Here is a 21,258-nt window from a genome sequence, read left to right as displayed (position 1 = left end):
TTTTCACTCTCCTACTCAGAAAGATGGTAAGCGGGGGTGGGGGGGTGGGGGGGGTGTTTGCGAAGCAGGGCTCTGACAGAGGGCTGGTGACCGTGCCCACCTGACGCCGGTAGAGGCTCGGGGAAAGGCTGGCATAGCGGACAGAGGTGGGGTCCAGCGGGGAGGCCAGTGGGGGTCGGGTCCGAGTCCCCCCGGCCAGGCGTGCGAGCCCACCTGGGATGCGATCCCCGATTGGCGCCCAGCAGGCGCCGACGGGCTGAGCAGCCCCAGCAAGGCCATCCGGGCTGATCTGAGAAAGGAAGCGGGACAGGAACCCAGACATTCGAAACGCGGCAGAAAATGACCTCGGGGGTAGGGGTGGCGGCGGCGGCGGGGACCCGGGCTCGCCCCAGGACAGCTGACGAGGGTCGGCTCGGCCCCAAGGCCGAGCGGCGCCCACCCTCCAGCGCCCCGGCCTTGCGTACCTGAGGCGGCCGCCTGGCTCCGCTCCGCTCCCTGGTGGTCCCTCGCGCCTCCCGCCGACCCTAGGCGGGCTGTCGGGCTCCAGAAAGCCGGTCCCTCAGCCGCCCCCCTGTCAGACATCTGCAGTCGCTGCCAGAAGCTTCTCTGCGGCCAGCCGCTAGAGGCTCCGGAAACAGCCGAAGGCGGAGCGAGCGCTGCGACGGAGAGCCGAGAGGAGCCGAGCGGGGCCGCGGTCGGAAGAAGCGGCGCGGGGACCGGGCGGCGGCTGCGGCGGGCCGGGAGACAGCCGCCGGATTTCTGTCCTGTGGAGACTGGCGGCGTGGACACAGGAACCGTTACTGCGTGCTTTTGATCGGGTCTTGGCGAATCAACGAACCTCGGGAAGATTCAGGAAGACAGTGCCGGAAATCGGGGTATCCATAGAGACGCTGTCGGAAGTTGGGGTTGCTAGGAGGTCAGGGCCGCGGGCTAACGACGTAATGGCTGAAGTCCCACAAGATTATGTTTCTGACCCAGATGAGGTTGAGAAACGACTGTTTAAAGGACGTAAAGCACCTAAATTGCGTAAGTTGCGTGAAGATGCTAAGCCAGACTCCACGGCAGTGGAAGGCTTTGAACTACCCTCAGATACTGACCAAGAGCCACAACTGAAGACCAAGGAAGATAGCTTCGAAGAGGGGAAGCCAGGGAATGCAGAGAATGTACTGTTACAGCTCACCGGGATGCCCGAGAAAGAAATTCCCAAGCTAGATTCACCTATCCAAACTAACCCAGAAGTTCCACCAGTGCTGAAGTTAGGGACACCGGGGGAGCAGGGAGAAGAGGATTTGGAGGTCTCTGTGGATGAAAAGCATGAGGAACCAGACCGACAGCCTCCAGAGAAGGCTAACCCAGATGTTTCCATGGGTGTACTCATAAAACCAGCTACGGGAACAGATGAACAGCTACCAACAGAAACCAAGTCTGAAGTTCCAGGGGCATCAAGCAGTGAGACAAGATTAGAGGTACTAGAAGAGACTACGGGAAAGATTCCAGGGCAGCCTCTTAGGGAACAACATGAAGAAATAGGTCTGGAGCAGACCACACCAGGTTTTCCAAGTGAAAAACCAAGAAAAGTAGTTGAGACAAATCTGCTTCAACAGAAAATGACCACATCGGTGATTACAGAGGAGATAGAAAAAGATTCAACTGAAGAAAAAAGTACAGAACAGCCATCTAAGATGACTAAACCAGAGTTTCCAAACCAGAAGCCAAGAAAGTCTATTGAAGAAGCAGTTCTCAAGCCTCCAGAAAGGACTAAATCAGAGATTCTAGAGGAGATGCGGTTAAAGTCAACTAGGGAGACAGGGGCAGAGCCACCTGAGCAGATTAAGTCAGAGTTCCCAGACAAGAAAGCAAGAGAGTCAACTGAGGAGAAAGCTCCAGAGCCGCTAGAAGAGATCAAACCAGGGCTTCCTGAGGAAGAATCAAAAAAACCAGTTGACAGAACAAGTCTAGAGCGATCAGAACAAACTACATCAGAAGTTCCACAGGACACACACAAAAAATCGTTTGAGGAAAAGGTTCCAGAAATACAAGAAGAGACTGATCTAGGACTACTACAAGAGATCAAACCAGATGTTCAAGAGGAAACACAAAGAAAGTCAATAGAGGAGAAAGTTCAAGAACCATCAGAGGACAGCAAGCCAACAGATCAAAAAGAAAAGCAGAGAAAAACAAGTGAGAAGTTTAAATTGGAGGAAACAGGAAATTCAACTAAAGAGAAAGGTCTAGAGCTACAAGAACTGATTAAATCAGAGTTTCCTAAGAAGGAACTAAGAAAAACAACTAATGAAACAGGTCAAGTGCCACCACAGATGACCAAATCAGAAGTACAAGAGAAGTCACAGACACAACCAACTGAGAAGAGAAATCTAGAGTCATCAGATGAACCCAAACCAACAGAGAGACATACTGAACTTTCCAAGGAAGACAGGCCAGAACCAAGCAAACTTAAGTACCCTGTACGCAAGGATGAACAAGTACACCCTGACTATCGAGCAAAAAAATTCTCTGTAAAAGGAACTAACAAAGCTAAAAAGGAATGTGTAATAGGATCTCCCAGAGAAAGTATAGAATCAATTGCTACAGATTTTGACTCTCAAGAACTCCTGAAAGTGATTCAGTCCTATGATTTTGATGAAGAATTTTCAAACTTGCTTATCTCAGAGCCTCAGGTGGAATTAGGAGAGTTGAATAGTGAAAAGAAAGATGTAGGTTTGTCCCAAGTGTTAGAGAAACTGGAACCTAAAGATAGAGAATCCAACACAAGAAATGTTAACTTAGAATTTGAGCATCTTAAATGGAGCCCAGAGAAAGTTGCTGAGTGGATTAGCCAGCTAGGCTTCCCCCAATACAAGGTATACAAAAGTATCATATTTGAGATTATTTGCTCTGATCTTTCCTCATATTTTCTCTCTCCTGATGTGTTCTCTTGCCTCTTCCTCACTAGAAATACAGAGAATACTAGACTGTGGGGGAAGCTAATTTGGCTTGTGTGTATCTGTCTGTGTCTACCATGTATGTAGTGCTGGAGATTGAATTCAGGGCAGTGGCACATGCTAAGCATAGCTATATGACTAACCTGTAATTGATACATACTTGTACTTTGGATGAGAAAGTCATTTTTCCTATTCATCTCAATGACTAGACTCCTCTATAGTCCTTGAATAAAGACCAAAAATTGTATAAGTTCTTTTTCATAGAAATCTGTATTTTAAAATTCAATTTGTCTGAAGTAGACCTTTTTGTACTTTGTCAGGGTGTTTCAGTGGCAACTCCTTTACCCTGAATTTGTACTATTAAATGTTTGCCCAAATATGTCATATTATCGTGAGCACTTAGGAGTATCAGTATAGCCACTAGCCCAAATAGGTTTTATCAAAAAACAGTATGAACTTCTTAATTTACTGATGCTGGTTATGGTGTTAGGCTAGTATAAAACAACATGGGATCTGAAACCTTTTGTACTTCTGTACTTAAAAATGTCATTGGGCATGGTGGCTCATACCTTATAATCCCAGCACTTGGGGACTGGTGGATCACCTGGGTTACATACTGAGTTACAGGACATCCTGAGCTACAGAGTGAACCTTTTCTCAACCTTCACTCCCTGCCAAAAGTAGGCACAAGAAGAAAAATTTGATGTAACATGCAAAAACAAATTGAGGCAACAGCATGAAGTTTAGTCAAGCACTTTTATAGAAAATGTATTTTCATCTCTCCTTCCCTCTTTCCTTTCCGATTGCAGTAGTATATTTTCAAGTGATGTTCTTGTACTGACAGGAATGTTTTATAGCAAATTTCATCAATGGCCAAAAACTCATCCATGTAAACTGCTCAAACCTCCCTCAGATGGGGATAACAGATTTTGAGGACATGAAGGTGAGTTGTGTATAAGGTTTCCTTGTGGACTGCTATGACTGCTACTGACCATAGGTCTCAGACTAGCTCCTTCTCCTCCCTTTCTTTTGATCCCTACAAAGACAAGAGTTATCACTTCCCTCTGTGGCACTTGTGCTCTCTATGAATGTGTTTCCTTCATTCCTGCTTTTCAGACCTTTGTCACCTCATAGCTAGAACACTGCAGTAGCCTCATGTCTTCCTGCTTTTAACTTCTCCTGGTTGGTCCCCTTGCACTCAATAGCTCTAGTTTTAGGTTCTTGCGTTCCAATTACTTACACACTGTTCAGAAACCCTCCTTGAGGCCAGGCATGGTGGCACACACTTTTAATCCCAGCCAATCTCTGTGAGTTTGAGGGTACCCTGGTCTACGTAATAAGTTCCAAGTCAACGAGAGGTACATAGTGAGGCCCTGTCTCAAAAAAAAGAAAGGGAGGGAGGGAGGGAGGGAGGGAAGGAGGGAAGGAGGGAAGGAGGGAAGGAGGGAAGGAAGGAGGGAGGGAGGGAAGGAAGGAAGGAAGGAAGGAAAGAAGGAAGGAAGGAAGGAAGGAAGGAAGGAAGGAAGGAAGGAAGGAAGGAAGGCTCTTTGGATCCCTTCTGTTAGACAGTCCCAAGTCTTAGGATTCTAGGCTGTCTGGAATTTTACTCCTTGCTGCCAGTCCTCTACACCACTAGTGACCTAAAGGAAAAGGCTTATTTTTCTAGTGGCTTTCATAACAGGTATTCTAAAGTTTACATATTCAGACTTCTTGAGAAATAAGGATTTGGTTGATCATTTGCTCTTGCGAATTCTGGAAAATTTTCAAGACCTTTAGTTTCTTGCAAGACAAGAAAAATCATAATTAGAATTCTTATTATAACCCATTGATACTATTTTTAATTAGAATGTCAAGTAAGCAAAAAAAATTTGGTGGACTCAAAAATGCTTTCTCATGAAGAGCTGAAATTCTTGTACTTAAATGTTGCAGGATTTGCACTGCAGGTTACTATTTTATTAATCTTGTTTCTTATTTTTATTTGGAAAGAAGTACACTTTAAATAGAAGTTGGAGCTCATAAAGAATGGCAGCACTTGGTAGCTATGTGAAGGTTGGAAATGCCATATATGATAAGTAGTCCTGTTGGCGTTGTATACATGGAAGTCGAAACTTTCTTTATTCTGTGCTGGCCTTCATATATGTATAAGTACCATGTGTGTACCTGGTGTCCATTGGACCCCCTGGAACTGGAGTTCCAGGTGATTGTGAGCTATCAGGTAGTGCTGGGAACCAAGTGCTGTCTTCTACAAGAGCAGAAAGTGCTCCTAACCACTGAGATACCTCACCAGCCCCATGTTCATGGAAGTTTACAACAATGAGAATGCTTATTTAGACAGGAAATACAGTGTAGTAACTGAAACAGAACCTGGATTGGGAAATCATAGAATGCACTGAAATCCTGCTCCTAAGCTTATTATCTCTATGTCTTAAGCTTATTATCTAAATGATCTTTTGCAAGTTGCTTCACCTTTCTGGGACTCAGCTTTCTCTTCTATAAAATGAGATTAAATGAAATTATGTATGTATGACACAACATACAGTAAGCATTCAGTAAAACATAAGTATCAGCTGAATTTAAGAGTTTAAATAGAAATAGAGGCTGAAGAAATGGCCCCACAGTTAGGAGCACTGACTGCTCTTGCAGAGGACCTGGTTTACATTCCCAGAGGTCATACATGAATTTTAAAATCGTTTTACTTTTGAACAGTTTTTAAAAATTAAAAAAAAAAAGATATAGCCAGGCGTGGTGGTGCACGCCTTTAATCCCAGCACTCAGAGGCAGGTGGATCTCTGTGAGTTTGAGGCCAGCCTGGTCTACATAGTGAGTTCCAGGCCAGCTGGGGCTACAGGGAGACCTTGTCTCAAAAAGACAGAAAAAAAGCCACAGATTTACTTATTTCAGTTTATGTTTAACAGTGCTTTGTCTGAATATTTGTATGTACAACCATATGTTTGCCTGGTGCCTAAAGAGGTCAGAAGAGGGCATAGGATCCCCTGGATCTAGACTTAGCAGTGGTTTTAAGTTGCCATGCGGGTGCTGGGAAATGAATACAGGTTCTCTGCAAGAGCATCCAGGACTCCTACCTGTTGAGCCATCTCTCCAGCCCTCAAGGTGTTTGTTTGTTTGTTTGTTTGTTTGTTTGTTTGTTTTTGAGACAAATTCTAGATTGGCCTGAGACTCACTGTATAGCTCAGGCTGGCCTTGAATTTATGGTAATCCTTTTGCCTCGCTCTCACAAGTGCTGGGATTATAAACATGAACTACCATACCTGGGCACTCATACATGCATGTAGGTATACCATACCTTCCTTAATGACAGACATATCTATTTGCTTATTTGTTTTTGAAGTGCTGGGTGTCTGAACTCAGGGCCTTGAGCATGATAAGCAAGCACCTTACCACTAAACTACCCTTCCAGCTCCTACAATGAAAGCCCTTTTAATACTACTGTTGTCATTATAGCAACTAATACAGACACAATTTACCCTATAACAACAGCTAAATCAGTCATTTATTCTAAGGATGTTAGACAAAAGAACATTACATTTGTGTCAGCCCTCTCGGAAAATAATTTCCCAAGACAGGCATGGTAGTATACATGTGTAATTTCAGCTGCTCAGGAGGCTGAGCAGAAAGATCAGAAGCTCAAGGCCAGCCTAGGTAACTTAGTGAAGCCCTGTCTGAAAACAAAAAGGGCTTAGAGGTATAGTTCAGTGGTAGAGCATATCTGAGGCCTTGCGTTCAAACTCTAGTATTAAAAAAAACAAGGAAAAAACAGAATCTCAAAATATCTAGTGATATCACAAACAAAAGAACTGAAAAAAAAACTCTGATAAATATTTAGGGAATAAGCTGGGCATGGTGGCACATGCCTTTAATCCCAGCACTTGGGAGGCAGAGGCAGGCAGATCTCTGTGAGTTCAAGGCCAGCCTGGTCTATATAGCAAGTTCAGGCCAGCTGGGGCTACAAGGAGACCCTGTCTCAAAAAGACCAAAAAAAAATATTTAGGGAATAATACAGATGAATTGCTTATTTATTTTATAATTCCAAAGTATAGCCTTGAGCCAGGAATTGCAAATGGCTATAAACAGGCATGATGGTGCATGCTTGTAATCCCAGCACCAGAGAGGTTAAACAAAGCATGAGGATGGTGAGTTCAAGGCCAACCTTGGCCTTGACATAGAGTTTAAGTAAGACTGGCCCTCATGATGAGACCCTATCTCAATCAAAGTGTAGCCTTATAAACTTTAGAATATCTCAGCAATTTTACTGTATTTTTCTTAATGCAAATTACTTTAGCACAAATTCATAGTAACATGTCAGCAATTATCACTACACAAACATTTTTCATTTGAAAAGAAATTTTTATTTATAAAGTTGGTTTTACAAGAGTTGCAAAGATAGAGAGTTCTACTCATTTTTCTGATGTGTGTGTGTGTGTGTGTGTGTGTGTGTGTGTATGCCATGTGTATGAGTGCCTGCAGAGTCCAGAAGTTGGTGGCAGATCCTCTGAAGCTAAAGTTACAGGTAGTTGTTAGCAGTAGGACATGGGTGCTAGGAACTGAGCTGGGGTCCTCTGGGAGAGCAGCAAGTGCTCATAACCACTGAGCCATCTCTCTAGCCCCTTATATACTTTTTAAAAAAGATTTTATTTTTTTTTAATTATGTATATGTCTCTGTATAGATACATGCACTAAAATGTGGGTGCCCACAGAGGCCAGAGACTTTGGATCCCCTGGAGCTGGAGTTACAGCCAGTTGTGAGGCGTCTATCCTAAGTGGGTGCTAGGAACCCAGCTCTGGTCCTCTGCCAGAGTAACAAGTGCTCTTAACCGCTCGGCCCTTTCTCCAGCCCCACATATTCTTAAATAAGCTTCCTCTACTGCCAACTAATATCTTATGCAACTATGGTGTGTATTAATTAAAACTAAGACTTTAAAATCAATATTGTGGGGCTGGAGAGATGGATCAGTGGTTAAGAGCATTGCAGAGGACCCAGGTTTAGTTCTCAGTACCAATATGGTAGCTAACAACCATCCATAATGCCAGTTCCAGGGGATCCAATGCCCTCTTCTGACTTCTGTGGGCATTGTACAACACAGGTGTACTTACATACATGCAGGCAATACACTCATACACATGAAATAAAAATAATAAAATACTAAAAAAATCGTGTTATTACTAAATAACAGATTTTACTCATATTCTGCAGTTGTTTACATGTTTTCTTTCAAGATCTAATCTTGGATACTGCATTGTACATTAGCTGGTTTCTTCTAATATATGGCATTTTCTTGATCTTTCTATTTTTCATGACCTTGGAATTTTGAAGGGTAATGATCAGGTATTTTTTTAATTCCTTTGATCTTAGTTTAAGTTGTGGATTGGGAGGGTCTGTCATAGAGGCAATAAGTCCTTATCATATTAAGCCCTTATCATATTAAGTACATGGTATCAACAATTTATTATTGGAAACACTACAGTGATCACTTGGTGAAGGTGGTGTTGCCCGGGCTTTCAAACCCTGTAGTTGCTGTTTCTGTGTGTACTCTTCTTTTTAGAACTGAGCTACTAAGTTTAGCCTACATTCAAGGAGAAGAGAATTAAGCTTCACTTCCTTGTGGGAGGAGTATTGAAAAAGTTATAGACATAGAGTAAAACTACCACAATGATAAATATGTTGGCAAAGATATAGTTTGAGGGGCTGGAGAGATGGCTCAGCAGTTAAGAATACTGACTGTTCTTGCAGAACACCCGGGTTCAAATCCCAGCACCCACATGGCAGCTAACAACTATCCGTAACTCCAGTTCCAGAGGATCCAACAGCCTCTTCTGTCCTCTGCGGGCATTGCATGACATGGGTGCACTTACCTACATGCAGGCATAACACTCACACACATAAGATAAAAATAATAAGTATTTTTTTTAAAAAAAAAAGATATAGTTTGAAGCTATGTCAGCATCCTACTTCTCCTTAGAGCTTTGTGCACTAAGTTCAGCATTTATCGGGGGTGTTGCTGCTCAGTTACTACCATGTTGCTTTAATGATGATTTTCTATTTCGTTCATTCCTTCTGTGTTTAATTGGAACACTTCCATAGGGAAATCTACATTTAATTGTCTTTTACCCTCATTTTTAAAAGATTCACTTATGTGGCTAGAGAGACGCCTCAGCAGTTAAAAGCACTTGCTGATCTTCTAGAGGACCTGGGTTCAATTCACAGCACCCATGTGGTGGCTAACAACCATCCATAACTCCAGTTCCAGGAGGTCTGACATCCTCTCTTGGCTTCTGTGGATATTACGTGCATGAGTGCACTTACATACAATACAGGCAAAACACTCATACACATAAAAATAAAATTCTAAAAAAATACTTGCTCATTTATATCAATTTGAATTTAAAAGCATTTATTCTATTGTTATTATTACCAGTACTATTATTACTATTATTATTATGCATTCTCACCCCTTGAATACAAATGCATGTTTTTATGCCTGTATATTAAGATAATATCTATAGCCAGGTTTGGTATCTTATACCTTGAATCCCAGCACTCAGGAGGCAGAGACAGGTGAATCTCTAGATCAAGGCCAGCCTGGTCTACATAATGAGTTCAAGGGCTTTTTTTGGTCTTTTTGAGACAGGGTCTCCCTGTAGCCCCAGCATTCCTGAAACTCACTATGTAGATTAGGCTGGCCTTGAATTCACAGAGATCCACCTGACCATGTGGATTTCTGGGATTGAATTCAGGTTGTCAGTCTTGGTGTCAAGAACATTGACTCACTGAACCATCTCATTACCTCCTCCTTTATAAAGGGATTTATTTATTTTATTTTATGATGATTATGTGTGTGATGCACATGTGTGAATGAGGGTGCACATGTGCCACAGTGTGTATGTGGAGGTCAGAAGACAACTTTTGGGAGTTGGTTCCGTCCTTCCAACATTGGTTCAAAAATTCAGTTCAGCTTGTCATACTTTTGTGTTTGGTCTCTTTGAAGCAGGGTCTCCCTGTGGCCCCAGCTGTCCTGGAACTCACTATGTAGATTAGGCTGGCCTTGAATTCACAGAGATCCACCTGCCTCTGTCTCCCAAGTGCTGGGATTAAAGGTGTGCACCACCACACCCGGCTTCAAGGTGTTTTTAGACAATGTACAGTGTAACTACTAATAAAAACAAATGTTAGTATCCTTTTATTTTAGTTTTTAAGATCTATTTTTAGTCAAATTAGGTGATTATGAGAATTGTTTCCTTTATTGTAAAGTAATGACCAAGCCCTTTTATAAACCAGTTATTAATCCTTCCCAGGAACAGTCATGATTCCTAATTCTAATCCAAGTGTATTATCTGCTTTTTTTTCCCTCCTCGCCTCCCCTCCTCTTCCCTTCCCCCTCCTCCTTCTCCTCCCCTTCTCCCTCTTCTTCCTCCTTCACTCTTCCTCCCTCTCCTCCTCCCCCTCCTCTTCCTTCCTCCCACCTCCTCCTCTCCCTCCTCTTCTCCTTATCCTTCCTTTTTTTTAAGGCAGAGTCTCACTTTGTTGCTCAAGGTGGCCTCCAACTCCCAGGCTTCATGCAGTCTCCTGCCTCAGCCTCCTGCGTATCTGGTAATACAGGTGCATACCAATGTGCTTGGCTACATATGTCTGCTTTTGTACGTAATCATATTAGTCACTAAAAAGAAAGAAATGAAGCTGTCTGTGGCCATCCAATACAAGAGCCTAGAAACATCTTTTAAAGGTTCTTTTAAAAAGGTTTTAAAAATCATGTGACATTGCTCTTCAGACTTTGCTTTTGGTAAGGCCAGTTTAGTAAGCTTGTTGATTTTTTTTCATTTTCTCATGGAAATAATTTAAGTGATTAGGATTCAAGAGACGTAGAAAATGAATAAAACTTTGATTTTGTTGCATTTGCAAGTTAGTTCCACTTTAAAAAAAATTATCCTTTCATTTCAGACGATTTCTCGGCACACTCGGGAACTACTGAGCATTGAAGAGCCATCGTTCAGCCGCAGCATCAGACTTCCCCACAGGGACAATATTGGATTATTTTTAGAGCAAAAAGGTCACAGTGGAGTAAAATCTGATTCCTTGACCTTATCTGAATTTGTGGAGGCAGCAGGATTACAGGCATATGGTCCAAAGATCATGTCAGATGATGAGAATTAGGTGTGGATGTACACTGAACCACAGAGAAATGCCATTTCACTTAGCTTGAAAGCCAATGAAAGTACTTTGGGGGAAAGGTATGGTCTTTTTCTGTTTTTTTTTGGTTTATATTTTTCCTTTTCATTAAGGATCAGCATTAGAACTGCTGGCCGTGGTCCTAATTATTCCCTGACTCTCAGAATAGTCCTCAGTGTTTCAATTTAACCCCTCTGGTAAAGATAGCAATACTCGTCTTCCTAGGTAAATGTCAGGATTCATGTTAAATTCTGATAATACACCTGGTACTAGTACTATGTTAGGAAAATCATAATTGAAAATAAAATCTCAGCAAGGTACGTTACATACCTATAATCCCAGCACTAGGTAGGCTAAGGCAGGAAGATCATGAATTTGAGGCCAGCTTGAGCTACATAACAAGTTTCAAAAAGCCACATAAATAAAATGGATATTTTAAATCTCTTTCCAGGAGACTTCATGATGCAGCTTCCATAAGGGGTGGGACTTGGAGGTGATGCAGCTGTTTAGAGGTCACTTCTGCTTCTCTATGTTGTCCTGCCTGATGGTCCCTGGCCTATATCAAGATGAGGATGACTATAATTTTGATACTAAGGTGGAAACTGTGATATGTCTTAATCTAATTAGAGTGACTCTGAGAATAAAAATGAAAACTGAGGGGCTGGAGAAGATTGCTCAGTGGTTAAGAGTACTTATTGTGGGTTCAGTTCCCAGCACCCACACAGCAATTTGATAACTTCTTCTGGTCTCCACAGATACCTGCATGCATGTGGTGCACATAAACTGACCCAGGCAAACACTACATCAAATGCAAAAATAAATTCTTTTTAAAAAATGAAAATAGGGACCATGTCTGTAGTCCCAGCACCTGGGAGGCTGAGGCAGGTGAATCTCTGTGAGTTCAAAGCCAGGCTAGTATACATAGTAAGTTCTAGGACAGTTGGGGCTACAGGGAGACCCAGTTTCAAAAAGATCAATCAATCAATCATCAATTAATAAATAAATAAAATAAAAATGAAAATAGGGGACTGGAGAGATGGCTCAGCAGTTAAGAGCACTTCCTGCTCCTCCAGAAGATGAGTTCAATTCCCAGCACCCACATCAGGCGGCTCAAAACTGCTTGTAACTCCAACTGCAGGGCATCCAATACGTTCTTCTGGCCTCTGAGGGCACCCATACACACAGACATACATAATTTTTTAAAGTAAACCTTCTATGTATATGAGTGTATTGCTTACATTTATATAAGCACACTCATGTGCAGTGCCCATGGGGGTCAGAAGAGGGTGTCAGATCCCCTGGAACTGAAGTTGCAGACAGTTGTTAGCTGCCATGTGGGTGCTGGGAATTGAACCTGGGTCCTCTGCAAGAGCAGCCAGCGCTCTTAACCACTGAGCCATCTCTCCAGCCCCATAAATCATTAAAAAGAAAAAAAGAAAAGAAAGAGAATGGATCCCAACACTCCAGAGGCAGGAGCAGGCAGATCTCTGTAGGTTCAAGTCCAGCCTGGTCTACATAGCAAGTTCTAAGCCAGTCAGGGCTACATGGTGAGACACTGGCTCAAAAACAAAAAATGGAACTGAAAACAATCAACAGAGTAGTTTTTGTCTTCTCGGTTCATTATTTTGACTCAAAGGAAGGCACAACAGAACCAGGAACTGGAAAAGATGAAGATGAACCAGATTGAGTAATGACATCAGTAGAGAGACAAAAGCTTGATGACAGTGAAAATAACCAGCTTCAGAAGGGACAGCAGAGCCAGGAAATGGAAACATCCTTCAGATTAGGAGTAGAAAAAGGAAGAACCACCACAGTGGGATTCTGAGTGTCTCTGAGAGTCTTCCAGTTGTTTACATCAGAGAGGATGAAATATTATACATAAACAGATGAGTGCTAGAAAACCCTAAGAAATATCCTCACTGTGGGTCTAGCATGGAAAGGAAAGATTATGTTCCAAATTAGATGGAAAGAATCAAGGATGTGCAAACATTAAATCAGCAGAGCCAGGTTTAGAATTGACAAGAAGAATAAAAGCCTGAAAATAATATGAAAATAACCAGCTTCAGGGTAAAGTTATTTTGAAAACATGCACTCTGACAGAAAAAGCAACTGAGAATCAAACCAAAAAAACCAATCTTCCCTTTCACATTGCAAAAAATGTCTGAAGAATCAAATGAAAAAGAAATGTGATAGACACATGAGTCTGGTAAGACGACTCAGTGAGTAAAATTTAGCACTTGCTGTATGAGCCTGATGACCTGAGCTAGGTCCTCAGAACCCATAATGGAAAGAGAACCAATTCCCAAAAGTCATACACACAAAAAATAAATTTTAAAGTATTTGTGGGAAGATAACATCTGTTCATTCTGGACCTCTGTCTTTGCAGAACTATGAGGAAATGTTGAACAAACATGAAAACCTGTCAGAAGTTAAAATAGAACATTCATGGGGCTACAGAGATGGCTCAACCATTAAGAGCACTGACTGCTCTTGCAGAGAATCTGGGTTTAATTCCCAGCACCAACATGATGGCTAACAACCATCCCTAATTCTAGTTCCAGGGTATCCAACACTCTCTTCTGACCTCCATTGGCATTGCACAACATGGGTGCACTTACATACCTGCAGGCAATACACTCATACACATAAAATATTTTTAAAATAGAGCATGCTAGGTATGGTGGCACATGCCTTCAGTCCCAGCACTGGGGAGGCAGAGGCAGGCAGATCTTTGTGAGTTCAAGGCCAGCCTAGTCTCCATAGTGAATCCAGGCAACAGAATTCAGCATAGATAGCACAATGTAATACATGGTGGCTGGAAGTGAAGTTACTACAAGAGATATGAGCTCAGACTTAAAGGCCCTCCAGATTTGAGGTAGTGAGGGCTCTTAACAGAAAAATGACATACCCTAGCTTCTAGTTTCAAAGACAAAATGGCATTTGGATTGGAACAAACACTGATGCATTTGATTCTCTAAAAAATGTAACATACTGAAACGGACAACAGAATCTGTGGAGAGCTTATAGCTACTACGGTAAGTAAAGATCTGCCATCACCTCCCATACTCCCAATCTAGCCTAACAGTTGTCTGGTAACTCTTGGCAAATTTGAAAGGAATGAATACTCCAAACACACAACTATTCCAGTGAGAAAGCAAGGAATACCCTCCAATTTGTTTTATAACTGTGGTTAAAAAGCCACAGAGAGCAAGAAGAAAATTCCAATTATATAACTAATGAACATGGATGCAAAATCTTAAACCCAAGAAGCATACCAGCAAACACTGGGTATTTACAAAAGACACCACTTTACTTCTCAAATCTTAAATATGCCTTTTCACATTAAAAAGTGTCTGAAATCCAAAAACCCACCACAGAACGAGGGAAATGCAACAAGCAGGCCCCAACCTTAACCTAGGAACTATTGGCAACTGATTACTGCTGGGTGAGGAAGAGTAGCTCTTGAAGGGAGAGACTCTAAAAGGCTGACGACTCCAGTGGACAAACATGCACTGAAGGACATCTGGGCACAAATGCTTCACTAGAAAAGGATTTAACATACACAAAAGACTGCATGAAATTGTGGGGGGGATGTCTAGGGGAGGACTCAGATGGGGGATGGGGTCTAAATTTGATTAAGATCTATTATATGAAATGCACAAAAACTCAAAAAAAAAATTTAAATGTGTGAAATCAATGTGATATATCATTTTTAGCATGGAAAACATTACGAAGTTCATGGACATAGTAGCATAAAAAATACAAGTTATGTAAAAACAAAACCATAGGTTCAAAATAATTCCAATCGAAAGTTCAACAAAATCTGGGAATCTGGAATTTAAAAAGATAATTCTAAGCCATGTGTGGTGGCACATACTTTTAATCACAGCACTTGAAAGGGAGAGGCAGGTGGATCTCTGTAAGATCAAGGCCAACATATCGAGTTCCAGGTCAGCTGGGTCTACAGGGAGATGCTGTCTCAGAAAGACCAAAAATAAACAAACAAACAAACAAACAAACAAACAAACAAGATGACACTGGAGTTAAGGACAGTTCATAGCTGCCATGTGGGTGCTAGGAATCGAACCTGGGTCCTCAAACCTGGGTCCTCTGCAAGAGCAGTCAGTGCTCTTAACCGCTGAGCCATCTCTCCAGCCCCAGGAGACACATTTTCTTTAGTGGTATAAAGTTTTCCAAGCTCCAATAAATAGCCTCTCACTCATGCTCTTGTAAGTAACCCTGACTAAACTCAATTCACTAAAAACAAGCTATTTTATATTTATTCTAAATAAATATTATTAAACTGGCAACACAGCTGGCTGCTAAAGAAATTGCAAAGACAAATCTCTTTTAAATCAGTAGAGAAGGGCTGGAGAGATGGTTCAGTGGTTAAGAACACTGGTTGCTCCTACAAAGGGTTTGGCTCCAGCACCCCTGTGGTGGCTAACAACAGTGTGTAACTCCAGTTCCAGGGGATCCAACACCCTCTTCTGACCTCCTCAGACATTGCACAACGTGGGTTCACTTACATATATGCAGATAATACACTCATATACATAAAAATAATTAAAATATTTTTAAAATAAAATAGGCAGATATAATTCATTACATGTAAGTTAATTGTCTTTATCCAAAGGAGTAGAGAAGACTTTTATCTTGATAAGAAGTGAGTACTTGGCACCAAGCCCCTAGCTAAACTCCTACAGATAGTGAAAGAGCCCCATCTATCTCATTGCTCACAATCCCAACTATGGCCTCAAGATTCCAGAAAGATTGTCCTGAAGTATAAGGCTGGCAAGAGGCTTAGTCAGCTTTTTATTTTTTATATTTTGTTTTTTAGAGATAGGGTCTCATTTTTCAGCCCTGGCTAGCCTGGAACTAGCTATGTAGACCAGGCTGGCTGGAACTCAGAATGATCCACCTGCCCTGCTCCCTGCGGTGCTGCGATTAAAGATGTGCACCACCATGCCCAGCCTTATTTAGATTTTTAAAGTATTTACATATATCTCCAAAACAAACTAAAGATGTGTAATTCTGATTTCCTTGTATATATACATGCATGCACATATTAGTACTCCTGTATGGGTGTGCGTGCATGCATGTGCATGTATATTTATATCTGTGTGTGTGTGTGTGTGTGCCTCTGGAAGCCAGGGGTCAACCACTAGTAGTATTTCTCACATGTACCTTATTTTGGAGGGCAGGGTCTCTCACTGGGCTTGGGCTCAACAAGTAGGCTAGGCTGGCCAGAGAGACCCAGGTGTCTATCTGCCTCCCCAGCACTAGTATTAGAAATGTGCACCATCATGCCTGGCTTTTATGTGGGTTCTGGGGATTGAACTTAGGTCCCCATGCTTACACTGTATATTAGTTACTTTTTGGAGTGCTGAGACAAAAGCCATTTAAGGAAGCAAGTGTTCATTTTGTCTCATGGTTCAAGGGTACAGTCCATCATGGTGGCTGGCCACATTGCATCTTCAGACAGGAAGCAGAGAAAGATGAATGTTGCTGCTTGTGATCTTTCTTATTTATATTCAGTCCAGTACCTCTGCCCATGGGTGGTGCTACCCACATTTAGAATGGGTCTTCCTACCTCATCCTAATCTAGAAACTCCCTTGCAGATATGCCCAGAGGTTTTTTTGGAAGGTGATTCTAAATCTAATCAAGTTGACAAGAGTAACTATCACATTGAGGAACTGTACACTGAGTTTCTCCCCAGCCCTTGAAATGATGTTTTCTAAGGAAATGTTTTAAGGAAAAGGAGGGGAAATATCCTCTTTTCCTTTAGATGTCAAAGAAAAAAAAAATGTTTTTTCTTTAAGCAGGGTCTCTCTGTAGCCCTGGCTGGCCTAGAACTTGCTTTGCAGACCAGGCTGGCCTCAAACAGAGATCTTTTTGCCTCCTCCTCCCAAGTACTAGGATTACAGGTATGTGCCACCACGACTGGCTGGTTTCCCTCTAGTTTCACAGATTCAGCTGTTCTTTCTCTCCTGGCCTCACTTCTTTTTTAAAATTTTAAAAATTTATGTGTGTGTTATGTGTAAGTATTGGGCACACATGCCATGGAACACATGTGGAAGTCATAGGACAACTTTGAGGGATTGGTGCTCTCCCTTTATGTGGTTTATTGTGGGGACCTAAAGGCCCCCACCTTGCATAGGTCCGACAGGAAGTTATGGGGGGTGCGGCCTGGCTTGCTTTGAAAGTCTGAAGAATACTTCCGTACTGCTGAGGAGTACATGATCAGCGCGTGACCATCCTTAAGATACACCCTCAGGGGGGGGAAGGGGAGTTCCAGGTGCCTTTATAAGCTCTGTAATACCTGTAATAAATGAGTCTCTGCCTGACTAGATTCCCCATTGCATCTGAGTGCCCTGGAGTATTGGGGGGCTCCCTGGCTACTTGGGGCTAATGTTTTTACTGGGGATACATGGGAACATGTGGAACATCTAGCTCAACAAAGGGAGGTTCAATTGGGGGTTTATCCTCCGCTGGAGCTCTACCCTATTATTTTAGCCTTAAAGGCATGCTTTCGGCCCGAGAACCCTAAGCCCTTGGCGCCACCTCCTGATGAGACTTCAGAAACCCCGGCATGAGAATCATGGGAAGGATTTGAGGAAGAATGCAGAAATGCAACAGAAGTGAATCCAAAAGCAGCCAAAGTAACAAGCGGCACCTCAGGCCCCTGGCCAGCTTCAGGGCTTCCTGAAACCCATGAAAACCATACCCATTTCCAGGATTCTGGCCCTGCTCAGGAGGCTTCTGTGAGGCCATGGGTGGAAGCGTATCCTATTAATGTAAACCCAGGAGGCACATGCCCCGACCCCTGGTATCCCTGGGAGGCAAAGGATTTAAAGGAATTTAAAAAGGCGGTGGCTGAGGATGGCCCGGGATCAACATGGGTAGATACTCTCCTCCAAGGCTTGGCTCATCAGCAGTGTACTACAAAGGATTGGCTGAACCTCACCAAAGCAGTCCTTCCTAGCCCTATACATATTAAATGGTGTGCCCTCTTTAAGGAGGAATGCAGGATACAGGCTGAGAGGACTGCAAGTGCCAACCCACCAGTCCCCATTACTTTGGGGATGTTGACTGGTTCAAGTGACCATTATGCCACAGGGGAGCAATAGTCGGGCCCCATATACAGAAGAGGTCAGGGTCATAGGATTAAATGCTTGAAGAAAATTGGATGAGGGGCCTACCGAATCCCCCCTTGCAGGAATTAATCAAAAGCCTGGTGAACCCCTCTACGAGTTTATAGACAGAGTGAAGAAGAGCTTAAAATGAAAATTACCCCCAGGCCCATTGAGGGAGCAATTCACTAAACTCCTGGTATGGGATGGAATGGATGTTGATCACAAGCTAGCCTGTGCTGGCCTTAAGGACAGGTCCATGGAACAATGGATAATTGCCTCCAAGGAGGTGGGAACCCAGAGGGAACAAACCAAAGCCATGGCTGCTGTCTTACAGATGCAAACAGAGGCTCTGACCCATGCCTTAACCTAGGCATTTAATTCACTTAATCTGGGACAGGAGGTAACAATGGGGCCTAGAGGGATAGAAGATCCATGTTTTGGCTGTGGCCAGACTGGCCATATTAAAAGAAATTGCCCTCAGCAAGAGAACCAGCCTAAGTCTGGAGGTGGGGTATCAAAAAGACCCCCATCTATACCCTGTCCCCAGTGTTGCAAAGGGCTCCATTGGCAGAAGGATTGTAAATCCAGATTTGATATTGAAGGAAAGCCTTTAAACTAAGTGGGGGGCAGCCTCCAGCCCCGTTGACAAAAGGAGGACTTCCCCATGATCGGCTACATTTACAATGCCCTCGGGGAGGGATTGGGAGAGGAGAAAAACCTTTGGTGAATTGGACAGTCCCTATTATCCCTGGTGTAAGGCCCAAGATGGATCTTGAAATAGATGGCAGGAGGTTTCATTGCCTAGTGGACACGGGGGCTGATAGGACCATTCTTAGAAAGAAGGAGGTCCCATCACGATGGCACCTAGTTTCTGGGCCCCGAATCCTAGGTGTGGGAGGATACATGCCATCAGAGGAGACTCAAGAATGGCTCACTTGGCAGGATGCAGATGGAAGTAAAGGGGAGGTGCGACCCCTGGTGGCGGCAGGATTATCCGCCAACCTTATAGGACAAGATATTTTGGGGGACACACAGGCCTGCATAACCACTGATAGCAAGGCCTTTTATGATGACCTTTTGGATCTTGAAGAGTCTGATAGGCTTCCTGAGTCAGCAACTCAAGGGTTGTCTCGCTATATCAATTACAGGGGGGACCCAAAGAAAGAGCATCGGGTTCACCCCCAATTCTAAGGGCCACTACCCCTCAGGTTCCGGCTATCCGGTGGTCCCCTGGGGTGCCGGTATGGGTGGAGCAGTGGTCATTGCCTGAGACAAAGCTACAGGCTTTAAAGGAAATTATGCAGGAACAATTACAGTTGGGCCACATCCGGCCTTCTGTCTAAGTCCATGGAACACACCTGTCTTTGTTATTAAGAAAGCCTCTGGCAAATGGAGAATGTTGCAAGACTTGTGTAAAGTCAATGCTAGAATGGCCCTAGTGGGTACACCCTTAAGGGGGCTGCATTGGATCCCTGCTATTCCCTCAGATTTATTTCTTATAGACATTAAGACAGTTTTTTTTCTATCCCTCTATAACCCCAGGATTGTGAAAAATGTGTTTTCTCTGTACCTTCCACCAACTTTAAAATGCCTGATGAGAGGTATGAATGGACTGTTTTACCCCAAGGTATGGCCAATAGCCCAGCATTCTGTCAAAGCTATGTGAAGACCCTTTTGGGGCCTGCTCACTTGCTGCCACATGCCACTGCATACATTTATATGGATGATATAATCTTGGGAGCTCCAAGCCCCCAACAATTAGAAGAGTTATATAAGGTTACTCAAAAATGTCTACAGATAGGTGGACTCCATGTATTCGCTGATAAAATACAGACTATTACTCCCTTTAAAATTCTGAAAACCATACTCTCTTTGTTTTTTTCGTACATTTGTATGGATGATATAATCTTGGGAGCTCCAAGCCCCCAACAATTAGAAGAGTTATATAAGGTTACTCAGAAATGTCTACAGATAGGCAAACTCCATGTATCTGCTGATAAAATACAGACTATTGCTCCCTTTAAAATTCTGGGGACCACACTCTCTTTGGAAGGAGTAAGTCCTTTAAAGCCACAACTGGCTGTCAAGCCTACCGTAACCCTGACAGAGCTACAAAAATTATTAGGAGAAATTAATTGGCTACAAGCCTGGATGCCTATTCCCACTGAAACTTTAAGACCACTGTTTCAGTTGCTAGTAGGAAAAAAGCCTTCAAAACTAGTTCACCTGGCTCCTCAACACCTGGACATCTTACATGAGGTCCAGGATGCCCTGGACTGAGCCCAACTTGCCCAGTACATGCCTAGTAAAGATCTTGAGTTATGGGTGAGACCCTGAAGACATCCGTCCTTACGCAGGACAGGAAGCCTCTTCAATGGGTGCATGCCTCCCTGGGAGGCGTACTGTGGGTTTATACACCCATGGATCAATTGGCTGACCTGATTGAGAAAGGACGTGATGTAGCTCTGAGACATTATGGCATAGACCCTTTTAAAATTGTTATCCCTTATCGGCTTAGGGATTTTGAATGGCTCTGCAGAAATAATAACCGAGTGGCCACAGCCTAGGAAGGGTTCCTTGGAAGTTTGGACTGTCATTATGGCCCTCATAAATGGGTGACCTCCTTTCGTGCCCTCTGTTGGGACACTCCCCAGCTCTTTGTCAGGGAGCCCTTAGTAAAAGCCTACAATGTTTTCACTGATGGAGGCAGATTTGGAGCTGCAGTGGTAGTATACCCGGGGGAGATGAGAAACCAAAAAGATATGTCCACACTTGTGATGGCTCAGCTCAATTCAAGAAACTCATGTCCATTGCTTTAGCATTAACAAAGATAAGTGAGCCCATGAATTTGTTTTCTGACAGTCTGTATGTAGTCAATCTTCTTCCAGGGCTCTTAGGTTCTCATATCTGGTTGGATGGGAGCCCCATTGCTTCCTTGATGATTCAGACTCATATGCTCTTTAAAGAGAGAGAAGCCCCTATCTTCTTACAGCATCT

General features: G+C 43.1%; 2 protein-coding genes across 6 annotated transcripts in view; one reads left to right on the top strand and one right to left on the bottom strand.

The window, feature by feature from the left end:
• Positions 1–916, bottom strand: part of Tmed8 (transmembrane p24 trafficking protein family member 8) — a 50,453-nt gene extending 49,537 nt beyond the window's left edge. The window contains exon 1 of one of the 2 annotated variants that reach the window (XM_017799879.2): positions 465–916. In XM_017799879.2, coding sequence (XP_017655368.1) covers positions 465–582 — 118 coding nt within the window. In that variant the 5' untranslated portion in view covers positions 583–916. The remainder of the gene's footprint in view (positions 1–464) is intronic. The other variant, XM_029567000.1, reaches the window with a different exon arrangement.
• Samd15 (sterile alpha motif domain containing 15) lies at positions 916–11,998 on the top strand. 4 transcript variants are annotated; one of them, XR_003850661.1, is made up of 4 exons: positions 916–2,861; positions 3,787–3,885; positions 10,897–11,186; positions 11,576–11,998. XR_003850661.1 is itself a non-coding variant. In XM_029566995.1 (4 exons), the coding sequence occupies exons 1-4, from the start codon at positions 942–944 to the stop codon at positions 11,599–11,601; spliced, it is 2,154 nt and encodes a 717-aa protein (XP_029422855.1). In that variant the 5' UTR covers positions 916–941; the 3' UTR covers positions 11,602–11,998. The 4 variants fall into 4 exon arrangements, 3 of the variants coding, with proteins under 3 accessions (XP_029422855.1, XP_008838197.1, XP_017655366.1); XM_029566995.1 differs by having other exon boundaries at positions 10,897–11,005; XM_008839975.3 differs by lacking the exon at positions 11,576–11,998 and having other exon boundaries at positions 10,897–11,532.
• Positions 11,999–21,258: the final 9,260 nt, after the last annotated feature.

The sequence above is a fragment of the Nannospalax galili genome, unplaced genomic scaffold (genome assembly GCF_000622305.1).
Source record: "Nannospalax galili isolate Female #2095 unplaced genomic scaffold, S.galili_v1.0 scaffold330, whole genome shotgun sequence".
In the NCBI taxonomy this organism is placed as follows: domain Eukaryota; kingdom Metazoa; phylum Chordata; class Mammalia; order Rodentia; family Spalacidae; genus Nannospalax; species Nannospalax galili.
This window is presented reverse-complemented; position numbering and strand designations above follow the sequence as displayed.